The sequence below is a fragment of the Alligator sinensis genome, unplaced genomic scaffold, assembly GCF_000455745.1.
Source record: "Alligator sinensis unplaced genomic scaffold, ASM45574v1 scaffold309_1, whole genome shotgun sequence".
Lineage (NCBI taxonomy): Eukaryota > Metazoa > Chordata > Crocodylia > Alligatoridae > Alligator > Alligator sinensis.
The window spans coordinates 1,181,255-1,198,334 of NW_005842080.1; the positions used below are offsets into that span (position 1 = coordinate 1,181,255).

The window sequence follows — 17,080 nt, forward strand, 5'->3', positions numbered from 1 at the left end:
AAGCATGCTTTAAGTACTATGAAAGATTCTTAAATCATTCTAGAAATGGTTTTCTTGGAGATGTTTGTAAACTGCTTTAGTTGATGAGGAGAGTGTAGACCTATAAGTAATACCAAACAAGCTCAGGACTAATATTTCTCTACTCTTTGAAGATACCTTCCTGCTTTCCAATAATCTAAATTGTCTCAGTTACTAGTGCATAAGCAGTACCAGCTAATCATCAAATAAAAAACGATATAGTATGAAGCAATTTTCAGTGATATTCAAAATAAATGGTGACTTGCATAAAATAAACCTATTGTAGAAAAAGGAGATGGAGCCAAAATGTTAATGAAAGTTTTTGAGGAGAAAAGATGCTATAAAAAAGAAAGTGGCCACAGGACCCATTTATGTTCCTAACAATTAAGTTGACCAGGCAGATGATTTTCCACTAATTTGGTCAGAATTCTAAAAGGTAAATATACTTCATCATCCTCAATCTTGTATTCTTTTGAGACTTGTTACTTAAATATATTGTGTATTATTAGTGAAGAAACTTGTGTGTGGTTGATACCTGTATTTAGATCTTATTTAAAATCCACATAAGCTAAGGTAACTTGCTGTAATAGTTGATAAATATTCTGTAAAAATAATCATTCAAGTCTGTCAATTTGTACTCCCATATAATTTCTTCTTTAGTCCATGAAGATGAAATTTCATAAATATTATTACTCTTATTAGCATCTAACTGTTGTTAATTACCTTACTTCATCTGATTTTTTTTATATGATACAATCGTATGAGCAAAAAATGACCACCCCTGAACTTCAATAGAATGTGGGTCAAAATGTCTCTAAAGAAAACATTTTAAAATGTTATAAATAGCCATTTTCAGGCAAATAGGAAAACAGGAATAGTTTACTGGTTTAACTCTCAGGCTTGAAATACTACAGTGGATAATGGCTAAATAGTTCAGTGTTTAATCTTTTGAGGTAATAAAGTACATGCAGTTTATTTTGTTCTAACCTTTCAAAAGATCTGTGTAATGTTCTTGTCTTTTCTTCTGTCATTGTTTGATTCCCCCAAGGATCCACATGTTTATAGTTCCCTAATTTAATGCTTGCTGATTGTTTGCCTCTGTTACTTTCCCTTGCAGACAGATAGTAGGGGTGCGCAAAGCAGCCAGCATTCAATTCAGATTCGACCCTATTCGGGAGACAGTGATTCGATTTCCTGATTTGGATCACTGTCCTGATTCAGATCACTGTCCTGATTCGATTTGGCCAAATCTGAATCTGAAGATTCGATGCTGATTCAGAGAATTGGTGATTCGATCATAGACAGCTTTATATATATATATATATATATTTTTTTTTTTCCTATGTACCTTGAGGTACCAGGCACGGCTCATGAACGCTGAGATGGTGGGATGGATGGATCATCCCACGGGGGTGGTCCCCTGTGCACTTGGCGATGGGCCCGGAAGCACTTCTGGTCCACTTCTAGGTCCGCCGCCGAGCACGCAACCTGCCTTCCTCCCCCTGTGGGATGCTCCATTCCCCCCACCATCTCAGTGTTCACGAGCCGTGCCTGGTACCTCGAGGTACATAGAAAAAACATAAAGCTGTCTCTATGGCCAAATAATTGAATCTCTCCGAATCAAATCAGAGAGTTCCAATTCGATTGAGAGAGAGAGAGAGAAATGGGTCTCCTGATTCTTTTTGGATTTGGAGATTTGGCTGCCAAATCAGGCCAAATCTCCTCTGAATCGAATCAGTGACTGAAGCTTTGCACAGCCCTAACAGATAGATAACTAGTACTATATGTTTGCAGTTTGTAAAGTACTTTGGATTAAAGGCAGCATATAAATCTAAATACCTAGAGTTTTGTCTTAAATTCAATTTAAGCAGTTTTAAATGCTCTTCGAAAATATGAAACTAGCTTGATAGCATGTTTTACGCCAAATCTCCTCTGAATCGAATCAGTGACTGAAGCTTTGCACAGCCCTAACAGATAGATAACTAGTACTATATGTTTGCAGTTTGTAAAGTACTTTGGATTAAAGGCAGCATATAAATCTAAATACCTAGAGTTTTGTCTTAAATTCAATTTAAGCAGTTTTAAATGCTCTTCGAAAATATGAAACTAGCTTGATAGCATGTTTTACTGTAATAAAGCAGAGCAGTGTTTTGGTTCCTGATCTATACTTTTCTTGCTGTGCCTGCCACCTTTTTCAAAAAATTAAAGTTGTTTTGCCAGTACTTCTTGCCAAAAAAGCTCTGTTTAATGACAATAATATGTGTGATGGGTCTGGTCTAAATTAACTTCTACCTCCAGTCAATGTGCTGGTGGGTGTATGCCAGCATGTAAGTTTGTATTACTGTTTTAGTAGCAAAGGTATATTCATAGTTTGTGTTATGGCATAATAGGTTAAAAAAAACCCAAAACAAAACACTTTTTCAGCTCAGTCTCTTTTGCTGCAGGGGTATGTTGTAGTCCCACAAGGAGATTGAATAAAATCCTTGGCTGACCTATAGCTCAGCTGTTAGCAGTAGCCTTCTGCCCTCTCAATGGCTTGCAGTAGTGGCGAGTTCCCGGGGATCTCTTTGACCTCTGCCCTTTGATTTGAGTGGTCCAGTCAGAATCTGCTGCTTCTGTTTGTGCTCACTGTGAGTGCTTGATGCAGGTAAAGTGTGGGGTTGCTTTTCCTACTTTTTGGCTGCTTTATCTGTAGGACATCACCTATTTTCCCATTACTAATTTAGCTGTTAAATGAATGTTATTATAACAGCGTGTCAATCTGTAAAATGCTGCCCCAGATAGCACTGCTACCTCTGATGCATTGATTTGTTTTTAAATTTTGTTAAAATGTGACAAGCTGCTAAAAGAATGTCATCATGTGGGTTGTGAAGTTAACACTGACAGTTTAGCAGTTGGTCCGTGGCAGTTGGACTGTCTGATGCTTCCTTATTTGAAATGCTTTCTACCTTTAGGAGCACTCAGCTATTACATTCCTGGTTACAGGTGCTAATGCACGTTCTTCTTTGGCTGGTATTTGCAGTTTCTCTCTCCGTAAATTACCTTCCTCCCACAGCAGTTTGAAAAAGTTATGCTTGAGAGGGCATTGCAGGCTTTTCAAAATGTTCAGATTTGATGTTCTTAGAACTGATGTTTAATCTTCATGTTTTATTTTCGTATTGTCAGTATCAGTGCTTGGAATGAGTTATTCAGTAACCTTATCTGACAACAAAGCAAAAGAAATTGTGCTGACTGTTTAAGAGAATCTGAGCATGGCTGGACAATCCCTGTTGTTCCAGTGTTAAAGCAGTGCTTGACCAGCTTATTTACAACCAGTGTCTTATACTGAGTGTTTCTCAGTTTCTGCTTTGAAAGATTTTGTTTTGGTATCATCCACAGGCTGTACTGGGTTAAAACCTCATTGTGCTGGTCTGTCCCAGGGAGAGAATGGGATGGCAAATGATAACTGGCTGTTTCATAGTTTCATAGTTGGTAGGGTCGGAAGGGACCTGAAGAGATCATCTAGTCCAACCCCCTGCCATGGCAGGAAAGAGTACTGGGGTCAAATGACCCTGGCCAGATGTTCATCCAGCCTATTAATAGGAGTGCTTCTTGCAAGTCAAAAGTTATAACTGTGCAATTCTTAATTGGTAGTAGTAATCACAAATAGCCAGCTGCCTAACCATTTTTGGTGGCAGTTTTCTGTAAGCATCACAGAAGCAGTGAATTTGAGAGGGAAGTTGCTTCGTTTTGTGGATTTTTTCCCGAACTGGGGATTTTTTTCCTCACCCAGGGTGTTTCACAGAAGGAGGCTTGTGGGTGATTGGGAGAAATGAGGCAGCAAAAATCTTGCATTGTTAGGGCAAAGACAAGTCAATCTTCTAGAAGGTTAAGAGAATTGGTAAGGGTTGACTTATGGAGTGGTTTGAGGGTTAGGACAAGTTTGTGGTGGAAGCCCCTGGAGGGACGTAGGATGACTAGTGACTGATAGTGATGAGCCAGGAAAATTGTTAGCAGAAGCATTTTGAATGGACAATCTCCATGCTGTTTATTTTGATCAGTGAAATCCTCTGTCCTCAGATGGCGCAAGTCTGAGGAGAAGTAATAACATTTTAAGTTCTTTAGAGAGCTCTGGTGTTTAAACCCTGACTTTAAAAGGCATCCCTAGAGTGGTATGTTCCTGCAGTTCCTAGACCCATTCATGAGTTTTACCAGGTTTCTATTGTGATTAGTGCACTCTGATACATGCCCTCATTGCTAGGAACACTAATGTGTAATACAGGTAACTTAAATTTCATAGGCATAGTCGGTAGTCGGATTCCTAGTAGTATTTTTAAAGGCAATAAGGCTCTGTTCCACTACTGGTTTTCATATTCATCAGAAGTTCTCTTTTTGCTAATAAAGTAACTCACCGTTTTATTTTTGTGTGTGTGTGTAATTTTGTCAGTCCAGTTCTTCTTTTCTCATTTGCTATTCAGATGTTTCTATTCACGCCTAGTTTTTCATGTCATGCAGTACTTTTATTCATTAAATATATGTTAACTTGGAGCAAACTTTTTTTTCTAGTTGTTTAATAATGTATTTGCCTTGAGGTACACTAGCTTTTTGTTTCTCCACGTTATTCTAAGGAAAACAATTTCAAACTGTCCCTGGAAGAAAAGTGGTTGATCCTTACATTTTCTTTTTAAAAATATCTGAAAAATAAGCTCTGAAAATTGATTTTTTTTCATGCACATAGTTTGACTATCATAGTCAAAAATCCAGTGCAAAGGTAGTATCTCAGTGGAAGTGTGATTGGAGACGAAATCTAATAAGTAAATAATGCACATCTGAAAGGTCGAGAAGGCTACAAATGTTTAAAAACATTTACAGATACTCAGTAGTTGCTGTAATGGGCAATGCAATTCAGCTTTTGGTTCCAATTGATCGCTCACTAAGTGATAGAAAGCTCTTTTGGGAGAGGGTGCTTATGGGATAGCAACAGAATCTTCTTTAAGGAAGTTGAAAAACATTGCGTTTAATTGTGCTTGAACTGCAGTTGGCAATCAAGAGCTTAGCAGGGCTCCTCTGTAAGTAGGTATGCCTCAGTAAATTCACCATGTTAACCAATTCTCATCTGAGTCTTTATGACAGTCCTCATAGCTTGTAGTTTAATTTGTCAATATATTTTAAGAATAATTGTGTTCTTTAACATGATGATCACACTGCAATTTTTGTTTATTGCTCAAGTCTTAAGTTCAGATTTGAATGCATTGTTAATGAACTAGTTGTACGCATTTAATAGAGTTTATATCTGACCTGTTGGGGTTTTTCTTCTCTCCCCCTCCCCTGCCCGCCCTCCAGAAAGTCATGCTTTTGCAGCACTTTAAATGGTGTGCTTTTTATGATGAAACTAAGTTACCTCAGTGTGGAGACACTGTGTGATCATTTTTTTCAGCAAATCTGATCATTTTTATATTAGGAACGCTATTAAGTACTTGCCCCTCAAATTTGGTTTATTCTATGAGTGTTGACATGCCTCTCCAATACATTTAAAGGACTTTATGTAGTAAATAGAATTTTAAATTCTAGTAGAGATCTAGAAGACTGGTAACTAACCTTTAAATATACTCCCCCTACTGTCAAGACCATAATAAAGTTATCCATTTACTTCACCGTACAGCAGCAGGTCAGAGAAGAGATGAAAAAGCAAGCAGTTTTTTTAAAAATTATATTAAAAAATCAAGGCAGATAAATGATTTAAGAAGTGTTTGCGTGGAGTAAAGGTTTTATTATGAGTTTAAGATGGTTGTTACTCACAAATGGGGTAATTGGCATACCATCCTAAATGAATTCAGGGTGAATATTTTTTACTATATCATATTATTATGTCTTGTACATATTTTAGACAACATCAAAACTGAATTAGAAATAGTTACAGGATTTGTTCTATTGGGAGTATTTTTTGGATCTCCACATTTGGAAAGTGCCTTAGTTGTAAGTCCATCTTTGACTTCTAGAGGAAGAATGTTAAATAATGTAAACATCTGCAAAACAGGATGGAGTGATTTTAAAGAAAAGCAGTAAAAAAAAATAATTCAGTTTGGGCAAAGCCACACAAAATTAACTTGAAGATTTACTGCATGATCTCGTCAAAGACTCGGATTCGACTGTCAGAGACACTGTAGTAAAGGAAATATTAGTTGTTCTCTCTCTTTACCTTAAAAGTCTGTTTGTATTTTATATTTGCATAGGGAATATTCTGTTTAACTTTGATTTGGGAGCAATCCTGCTACTTCTCACTACACATGTAGCATATCAGCCTTTTGCAATGCATAGTCCAGCATAAATGAGAGGGCAGTGCTGACCATTGACAGTAGGTATTGCATAATATTAAATATGAGCATATAATCAGATTGTAATAATCATAAGCATAGGGGTACATGGGCATGCTCAAAACCTACAAATGTTAATTACCAGAAATGTGTCTAAAATGTGTTTTAAACTATTTTTTCCTTGGCTGATGTTTAAAATAGATATTTTTATCTTTTACACCAAGATGGAATACTACATTTTCATATGTAGCTGTGTTTAACTTTGTGTTTGTATTGCCAGTCAGGTAATGGATGATTTGACATCCATTTCATATTAAATATCTAAATCAGCTTTTATTTGGTGTAATTGCATAGATATGTTTATTCCGAATGAACTCAGAGGAGCTAGAGTATCTGTTTAGGTTTTGTGGAATTCAGTAATTTGTATGCTTGCACTGCAAAACTTTCAAGTGTTTTAGGAATATACAGAATTAAATATAAGGTTTGTCTTCACTGCATTGCTATCTTGAGATATAAACCAAAAGTTTTGTTCCTAACCAGGTTCCTGTTCACATACAAAACCCTAACTTTATTTAGCTGGATGTTTTAAGCTAGTTAGCCTGTCAGGGTCTGAGTTGAAGTTAGTGTTGCTGATTTGAGCTGATAGTGCAGCAGGGATTCAGCAGCTGTAGTTGGAGCAACTAATTAGCTACTAATCTGCTTATCAAATCACTCTATTTAAATGTTTTGCTGTGATAGTAACTCAAGTTAACTGTCGAGTGAAGACAAGCAAGTCCCTTAAAATATAAGCATTGCTTGAAACCCAGTCCTGGCAATTGAGTTACTGTGTTTTTCTTGAATCTGGCATTCTTTTATATGAGAATCTCCAAATGTTGGGGGAATTGTATGCGTGTGTCCATTCCAGTTATATTCCTTGCTTTTGTGTAGCATATTAGACTACTGTCTTTGTACAGTATTTGAAGCTTTAATTAAATTTAACATTTTTGGTGTGTTTACTGAAGTGGGATTTTTATTTTGCGCATATGCCTCTAGCTGTATTTACTTTTGAATGCTGTGATTGTAAAAATGTGTACATAGAATTGGAAGAAATAATTCTATTGCATATATAATATATAGTCTATGCAATAGTTTATATTGTATATAAACTATACATAAAATGTGTGGTAATGACTTAAATGAAAGAAATTAATAAATGATCAGCTAAGACATGACATCATTGAGCAGCTGTATAATATTCCTGTGACTATTCTATTCACTTCTGTCTGTCCAGTTTTTGTTCTTACTCCCTTGCAGTACCTGTGAAATTGTTAAAGTCTTTTCTGGTAACGTCTTCCTTGGAAAAGTACTTCTGTAGATATCCTACATGTAGGAATTAAAGGTCTTTAACAGATAAAATTGAGAAATGGATATGAAAGTTTTCCTGGTGTTCAGATGTTGTTATAACCAGGGTTTCTAGGTGAGCTGTTTTGCTGAAATGCCTAAAAAGCAGTGACAAGGACACCGTTGTGCTATACAAAGATGACAATAATTTCTGCCCCAAAATGTTTACCGTTAGCTCAGACTTCCTTTTTTAAGTCTGTCAGTATTGTTCTGTTAACTCAGTAAAATCATTCTTTTCCTGGGCCTTAGCATGCTGCTATTAGAATATTTCTGAATGCCATGATTAGGAACACACAGGCTTAGCAATCACAATTGAATTATTCATTGTTGAGTGGTGCTGTTATACCTGTCAGAGTTGACTGGGAGGGGTCTTACATAACATGTTAGTATGATTTTTTTTTATTCTACTTGGCTGCACGAAGGCAGATCTATTCTAATAGAGTTTCTTAAATTAAGTTGCAGTTAAAAACAAAACAAGACAAAAAAGCCCCCAAACTGTCCAAAGATAGGCCTATAAAAATTGATCACATTATAGTAGTTTAGAATATCAGTTTGTAAAATAAATAAATAAAAAATCAATCTAATTCTATTAATGAACTTAAGGTTTAGAGTGATTAAGTTGATTTAATAGCTAGATTTTGAGAAGCATTTTAATTTAAATTTAGTTGGTTCCTCAAATACAATCAAACTTGGCCTCAAGAAACTATGACCTTGGGGATTGTTAGAAAATAAGAATGATGTTTTTATGAAAATCATTGATGTTTAGTTGTTCTGTGTTGGAAGAAAAACCAAACTGTTCAGGTTCTTTGCCAAAAACCCCAAGGTGGAGGCGGCACTCCTGCCTTTACTGAAGTGGCAGTAGTTTACGTGGATACTTGCCCAGAGTATGAGAAACCCAGGTTCAGATTCTTTCCCTGGCCTGATCTGGAGCAGTGATTTGAATCTAGAACTTCTGCCTACAAAGTAAATGCCCTAACCATGAGGTTCTTGGGCATTGTGGAGCAGTGATTCTTAACCAAGGTAACACAATAAAAACCTACACATGACTTACAAGATAAACCTAGGTATTTCACAAAGGAATCCATAGCATCAAAAACATTCTGATCTGTTGTGGCCTGAGTTCTTCACAACAAAAGAATTGGTCTGTTGTTTTTCCATAGTCAAAAAGAAGGAAAAAGTGTAAGAGCCTTTTTCAAGTGGTGTCTTGAATCTTAACGAGTTGAGTCACTGTTCTAGAGGGTATACATTTGTCTCTTCACTCTTCTCCCAGTATACTGGACTCAGAAGACGTTTCAACTGAAAGCTTTGTGGAAGCGAGTATGTTTTGAAGATTTTGGAATTTTGTTCCGAAGTGTAGTTAAAAAAAACCAACCCAAAATGGACAAACCAAACCAAGGGCTAGGACTGTGCTAGGGGCAGGGCAGGTGGCTGCAGCATTGGGAGGTAGGTCTATGAGGGGGTTATAGCCACCCCACCAAGTGGCAGGGAGCTGCTCTGCACCCCCCGGGTGAGCCACCCGTTGCTCCACTTTGCACCCTGCCCTAGTTGGTCAGTGCCTGCCCCAGCTCCACTCCCTCTCCCTCTGCCCCCTCCCTCTCTCCATTGGTTGCTTTCCTCGCCCCCCCCCCTCCCCCCCCACTTACCGGCCAGATGCTGCTCTCCAAGGTGCCTGGCTGCATTCAGGCAGATGCTGTGGCTGCACACATACATGCAGCATTTATTGGTGATGTTATCAGCTACACCAGCCAAAACCTGCCGATTTGCTGATAATGTCAATTTTCCTTTTATTGATGCTGATCCGATATGGACTGATATATTGGTGCACTTCTAATGGAAACGTACCAATGACCTATTCTCGTAATACAAGAATTAAAGTATATTTTTATAAAATAGAAGTCAAATTTGAGACTTAAAGCACTTTTTTATGGAATGCACATTTAAATGTAGAACTTGAATGGATTCCAGAAAGAAGATGTAGATGGATAATTAGCATCAACACTTTATTAAAGTGGTCTTAGTAAAATAAAAGATATAAGCCCTTTATGCTTCAGGGTATAAACTCTAAGCTCTTTCAGATATCAGAAGAAACCTTTTCTATGAATATGAATTCTTAACTGCACACTGCCAGTGACAGGTTGCCACACTATTTGAACCTGATCGGATCCCATTTTGTCAGACTTTCTGTTTCGTAACTGCTTGCTATTCTTTTTTATACCTCAACTTTGACAGTTCCTCCTATTTGTAAAATCCATGGAATTCTTAAGAACTCTTTAATGATTTATACTTTAAAAAAAAAAAAAAAAGACAGTCATTGGCAAATGTGTGGTGCACTTGGAGGATGTGCTTAATGGAAGAAAAATTCAAAGGAAAATTTTAGTTTATTTTTATGGCAACAATAAAAAAACAAACTTTCATGAGAGAAACTCTGTTTCAGGTGCATCTTTGTCAACTTTCAGTATGGATCTTTGTGTAAAATACTCTGGTTATGTGAAACCTGATGTGTATATAATTAGCATAACTACATAACACAGTGCCAGTCCGAGTCCCAATTTTGTTATCAGTTACTTGCATAGCAGCAAACATTGATTAACATGTTGGTTAAGTTCATAGTATCTTGCACTGCTTGCTTTATAACATAATATAGTCTGGTTAACTGCAGATAAATAGTGACGGGGAAGCAACTGTCAAAATGCTGCTGTTAAAAGCTATGAAAATAATAGGAGCTAGTTAGTTTAAGGGCTGCTAATATCACAGCACTGGCAGTACTGAGTGCTTACTGTGTACATTAAGTTCAGACAAGTGCATGTTCCAAGTAAGTGCATAGCCTTTTTCAGGCTCAAGCTGATGCATTTAAATGGAGTACAGTATTAATAAAGAAGATTGAACATCACTGTAAAGTGGAATCATGCTAAGATGTGTTAAGCTTGAAAAAATGCAAGTTTCCAAAATAAGATGTGTTCCTTTTTCATAGTAAGCTGCAATAAACTACTTTGTGTAAGCACATTATCTTTTATATAAACTATCCTTCTTTTGAGAAAATGGGTAAGAAATTAATATTACCTATTTCATGTGAATATTGTGCTAGTGAGAATGTGACCAAAAGTTGTGTTGCGAAGGAAAAATGTAAATTACTGTCTGTCTTCTGTTCAGAGTCTACATCAGTGGACAAATCTGTATCTCATTCTTGCACAACTCCTTCTACATCTTCTGCTTCTGGACTGAATCCAACATCTGCACCTACTTCATCTACTTCTACAGTCCCTGTCTCACCTGTCCCACAGTCACCAATTCCTTCATTACTTCAGGACCCAAATCTCCTTCGACAGCTGCTACCTGCTCTGCAAGCTACTCTGCAGCTTAATAATTCTAGCGTAGATATATCCAAAATAAATGAAGGTAAGGATGCTAAAAATAATTAATAAAATTTACTTTTTATTTTGCAAATCCTGTTTATAACCAGGCATAAAAATGTTGTTGAAAACCTTTAGAAATGAGGTGACAAAACAAAATAGTATAAAATAAGAAAAAAAGAATACCTGGGTAAACTTAGCTTTACTATTTTAGTTTTCGGGTTTTTTTTTAACTCAGCCTATATAATGATTATTTTATCTAATTAGCAGATCATCAAGCTAAATAAATATTTGTGTACATAAGCAGTCTCATGGGATCTGAGACTTTTTCAGTCTGTTGGTGTTTGTTCCTTCACACAGTATTTAGTTTTTATCAGCTGCCAGAAGGGAGAGTTTGGGTTACCTTGGTGGTATTGGATCTTTCCCTTTTTCTGTTACCAGTGCCAACTGGTTCTGTTCATACTTTAATCTTCTGTAGTTTGTGCTTATGTTGTAATAACTCATTATGCAGGGTGTTCACTAAGGCTATTTTTTTCATTGACCCTTAAAGCTCGTTGACTACCAGTTTTGTTTAGTCTAACAGGAAATGAGTGCAGGTTGGTAGTGTTTTCCAGTGGGGACCAGAATGATCTAACATGGGTCTGAGATGGTGGGCATTGAGTCCCAGTTATCCCTGCTGCCCCTGTGGCATGGTGCAGGGAGAGCCCCCCTCCACCAGAGCCGTAAGCTGCAAATGCCTGCTATATAGAGTATTTATTAGTCCTTGGGAGATGGTTTTTATTTTCTGATAATGAAGATTGGGAATAAATAGCATTAAGATGGTAAAAATATTTGGAAAAGTAACTTGCAAGCCCTTGAGCAGGTTTTTCAGTGTTGCCTAGACTAAATTGTAATACCCATTTTTTTTAAGTTCATAAAGTTAACTTAAGTTACATATTAATTCTTTATTAGCAGTTAATGCTTTGTGTATGGAATCCATGAATAAGTCCATCAGTGATCCTGCACTTTGTTGGAGGAATGTTTAGGATTTTCTATAGGTTTATATCAAACTTAATTGTTTTAGATGCTGCTTGAAATTTCTCATTCGGAGTTTCAGATAATGTATGCATTTGAGAGTTTGCCAGCCTCTGGTGGCAGAGAGGATTGTGTTCAGGTTTTTTGCCCTTGCTCTGAATTGATTCCTGGTGTAAGTGGGAGAATGGAGTTTGTACTTAGAGAGGCAGGGATTTCTTAGGCGGGTATTGTTTATTGAAGCAACTGTGTAGCTGGGATGAAGCAAGACAAGTTTTTGAATGAAAGACATTCTTCCTCAAGTCTTCCCCCCCAAATGCCCTCATACAATTCCCTCTTCCCCCAAATGCCTCTCATACAATTTCTGGACCATCGTAGCTACAGTATCGTTCTTATGCTACTGTTTGTACTTATACCATACAGAGTTAAGGGATTTAACAGATTTGAAAGCTTTGAGGCAAGTGCTAAATATGCAAATTGTAAAGTTCCTAGAAATTTTGTCTACATTAATCTAAATCATAATGTATGTAACAGCTTTTACTTATGAAAATGCTTTCTAATGAATAATTAATATCTACATCAGGAGTGGGCAAAATGAGGCCCACCAGGTCATTCTATCCGGCCCACAGGGCCCCTAAAATTTTAGAAAATTAATATTTATCTGCCCCTGGCTACCTGTCATATGGCCCTCGATGGCTTGCCAAAACTCAGTAAGCAGCCCTCCACCCGAAATAATTGCCTGCCCCTGATCTACATCATGATGTCATAATAAAAGCCTGGCAGGAAATTGTTTTACTATCTTGTAAGAATTTTTTTGAGATTTTTTTCCAAAACTACTTACTATCCCATTTTGGTAAGAAAAGTAGCAACTCCAAATTTGTGCAAACAGAATCAGTTCAGTGAGACAAAAAGCAATGTCTCAAAGATTTTCTTTTTAAAATAAAAAGTTCCAAAATAGAGAATCCCAACAACTTTTTAAACTTTTCTCAATTTTTTTCTAAAGGAGAAATGAGTGTAATTGTTTCCTTTCTGCACGTATTTTTTGTTTTTAATGTCTGGCCATCTTCCAAATGAAAAAAAAAATTAAAATCTCTGCCAGTTATCATTATAACAGGAATAAGATGTATTGTGCGTCTGGAAGGTTCTGAAGTTAAAAAAGCAATAGGCTTTATTCTGATTGCATATTGTAACTGTAAAATATGACTAAATCCTTTTGTTTTGTATTTACAAGAATTGCATGTTATGGACTAAGCTGCAGAGAGCTATATAGGTAGGATTTTGAAAAATGAAGTGTTGAGCACCCACATTGCTAACAATGAGAAACAGTTCTCTTGTTTAGGTGCATAAATATTAGGCTCATAAATCCACTCTTGAAAATCTTTCTACGTCTTGCTTTACATAGAGCAATACTTGTTTTTCAGTTCTTACAGCAGCTGTGACACAAGCCTCTCTGCAGTCTATACTCCATAAAATTCTCACTGCTGGACCATCTGCTTTCAATATTACTTCCCTGATTTCTCAAGCTGCACAGCTGTCTACGCAAGGTATTTAAAAGTCTTACGTGTCCTTATGCAAAATTGCATTCTAAAAGTTTAATTTTAAAAAGTAATTGATGAATGACAGTGCTAGAACTTGAACTTTCAGTTCAAATGGGAGGGTAACACCATTTTAATGTAGGATGCCTGATACACCAGAAGTGCTGAGTTTTCCAAGCGAAGGATGTGGTAAAGAGTCTTTATGTAAGGAACTCAAGGCTGATGTATTAGAGTAGATTAAGTCTAATGGTTCCTTGTTTTCACTTTTGTGACTTAATAACTGCTTGTATAATGCCATCTTTTTGGCGACACCAGGCGTTCAGGCATTGCACGTTTCTAATCAACGATTTAGATTGATATAGTGTAATGGTGCTCGTGGTTTTGGCCCCGTGGGCCAGATGAATGGCATGGGGCCAGATCAAGCCTTGTGCCACCCCCCTGTGTGTTGGGAGTGGGCTCCTGGGGTCCAGCCCAGCCCCCAGATGCTGGGATTGGGCCCTGAGCTGCCCTGCACACCATATCTAGCCTGCAGAGCTCCCTATAGATCGTGGGAAGTCCTGTAGGCCAGATGATCTGGCGCCAGGGGCCAGAGGTTGAGCATCCTTGATTTAGTGTACAAGGCAGTCAGCCAGCTTCTGCTATTTAAAGCTTGCCTAGAGTGCATTTTTCTTTACCATCAGCTGTTTTTAGGATTAGTAGTGACACCCAATTTATAGTTGCTTTTAACATTTAAACCTCATATTAAGTAAGTATTTGACCATGTGTTTTCTAAGAGATCTTTGGTTCCAGAATTTATTTCCTTCCCTCAGGCTTTTTGAATTGTGTAGTTAACCTAGGTAAATATTCCAGGTACAATACAAATTCTGGTTTTGCAGGCAATTTGGGAAGCAATAGCTTATACAGTAGAGCTTGAGACTTGAAATGAGGTTAGATAGGTGCTGTATCAGTGATTCTTGACCAAGCTTTTAAGGCTGCAATGGGGTGCCACACAGTATTAGCACTGGTAAGTGTGCAAACACCTACAAATGATTTTCAAGATAAATTCAGGGATTTCAAATAGAAATCAATGCTGTCAAAAACATTCTGACCTGCTATGATCTTTGAGTTCTTTGCAACAGAAGAATGGCTGTATAATTTTTTTTGTAGTCAAAGGGATGTCTTGAGTCTAAAAATGTTGAGAACCACTGTGCTATCTGTAGCTATAAGTAATGTTTTAAAGTCTTAAAGTTGTTTTTAATGCTTCTAATTAGATTCAGCACTTTAAGTAAAGATTTTGAATGAGGCACATTCATCTGTCCACATTTACAAAAAATCAGAAGTGGTCAGCACCCACATTTTCAATCCATGCTTTCAGAAGAGCTGCTCCCACCTAGGCTTTGATCAGAATTAATATATTACAAAAATACTCAGTGTTCAGCAGCTCTTGTTCTCAGGTTCTGTGCATTGATGAAAATCTGTCATTTAAAGCTGTATTTTCCTTTGAATGATAGTTATGCACACACTCACTGTGAGTCCACATGCATCTCAAGCACTTGATTGGTTACCTTTTTGTCTTAGCAGTACCCATAATGTAAGAATTTATTCTTATAAGCAGTGTTCTTCTTTTTGAGCTAGTCTTCCTTTAATTGTTGCTGGTACTACACTGTGCTGGCCATTGGGGCATCCTTTCCTCTCTTTGGCTATCTTCTATATGTTATATCCTTTTCAGATAGAAAGATTAGTAGTTTCCCTCTTTCCTTTTCATTATTTTTGAAGGGTTTATGGGCATTCTCTGGAATGTAAACTGTGACTATCTTGTGACCAATGACAAACCTGCATCAGATGAGCACACAAGAGAGCTTTATTTTTTAAGGGGACACAGAGTGGAGATTTGGATAGGTGGTATGTATCCTCCAGCACTAGCTCTTCATGGAGACCCTACATTTCAAGCTTCAGAGAAACTGGCAAGAGATCTACTGTGTAGGACTTCTTGAGTTCCTCTAAGTTTGAGACTCAGAGCCCATTAAGTATGCTTTTGAAGCTTGTAGATGCTTTGGACATCACCTTCTAGTTACTGTCAACAATCAAGTATCTCCTTCTAGTTCATCAAGGATCTTCTGATCCTTTTGACCATTAAGAAAGCCAGAGATAAAAGGTTTAGACCAGAGGTATCAAACTCATGTGGCCCATAGGCTAAATCTGGGCTACAGGGCTTCCTATGGGCTGTGGCTGGAAGAGCAGAAATTTGAGTGCAAGTTTCAGGGAGTTGGTACTGCTTCTGCTTGTTCTCCTTTTCCCCTGGCTACTGATCTTAGTTGCCAAGGGTGAATAAAAACCTTATTTTGGCAGTGGGTAAGGATAGGGTGCGGGAGAGTGGGGAAGCAAGAAGTGTTAACTCCTTGGGCTCTGGAGCTGTGCTGAAAACAAGCATCTCTGGCAGTTGTGGGAATTAACATCCTTTCTCTCAGATAGTTGAGCCTGTGGGAAGCCCCAGAGTCTGGGTTCAGCCTGTAGTGCCAAACAAATTCAACAGGAAGTGCTAGGGTTTGGGTTGTAGCTATGTTGGTCTAAGGACATAGGCAGACAAGGTTCCTTGGGTGAATTTGATATCTTTTATTTGACCAACCCAAACGGTTGGAGAATAGTTATTAAGCAAGCTTTCGGGTTCAAAAACCCTTTGTCAGGCTAAGGAAGCTTCAGCAGTTGGTGTGTGCTCTTCCTGGATGGAATGAAAAGTAAAACTGGAAGTGCTAGTCCTTTTTCTTCACAGAACATGTTTGTATAGACTTTCCATTTTGATGCCCTCGTTTATCATGCGAACCCTCTTGTGTGCCATTTCATGGGTACTCTGTAAGGGGAGACTGGATGATCCTGGAAACCTCCAAAACAGTTTCAGTACCAGGACATTCTGATGTCCATAAGGGACTCCAAGGCTCTGTATTTGGTCCCCAGACCTTCTTATTCAGGTCAGAGAGAGAGTGTTTCATTCATGCCAACTCAAATAGTTGGGAAAAATTCTTGCAAAGAACAATTTTTCCAGCTGTTTGAGTTGGTCTAATAAAAGATATCAGATTTGCCCAAAGAACAAACTCTGTCTATGTCCTTAGGCCAATACAGCTACAACCTATGCTGCTTTCATTCAGACCCTCATTCCTGTCATTTGACAGCCTGGAGAGCCTAGGACAGGACCTTTTGGCCCTGCAGGCTGTATGAGTGGTCTGTGCTGAGTCCTTGGGCCGGATCCAGTCTGTGGGCCCAGTCAAGTATGCATTTGGGCCAACTCCTGATCTGCCGTGTTCCACATTGAGCCGTAGTCCTACATGCCATATTGTGGCCGTGACCCCAGCCCTGGACCAGATTGGGCCTGCCAACCTGCCCCCCACCAAATTTCTGGACTTTTTTGGCTAGCCCCACAGACCAGCTCAGACTGTTCCACAGGCCAGACTCGGCCTGTAGGATAGGGGTTTGAGCTGCCGCCGGCCCCCCCCCCCCCCACCCCCAGGAGACCGCAAAG

At 38.1% G+C, this 17,080-nt stretch overlaps 1 protein-coding gene across 3 annotated transcripts in view; it reads left to right on the forward strand.

The window, feature by feature from the left end:
• The window catches only part of WAC (WW domain containing adaptor with coiled-coil), a 98,582-nt gene that overhangs the window by 45,299 nt on the left and 36,203 nt on the right, over positions 1–17,080 (forward strand). For all 3 annotated transcript variants that reach the window (XM_014520044.2, XM_014520046.2, XM_014520047.2), the window contains 2 exons: positions 10,842–11,087; positions 13,474–13,596. In XM_014520044.2, coding sequence (XP_014375530.1) covers positions 10,842–11,087; positions 13,474–13,596 — 369 coding nt within the window. The remainder of the gene's footprint in view (positions 1–10,841; positions 11,088–13,473; positions 13,597–17,080) is intronic.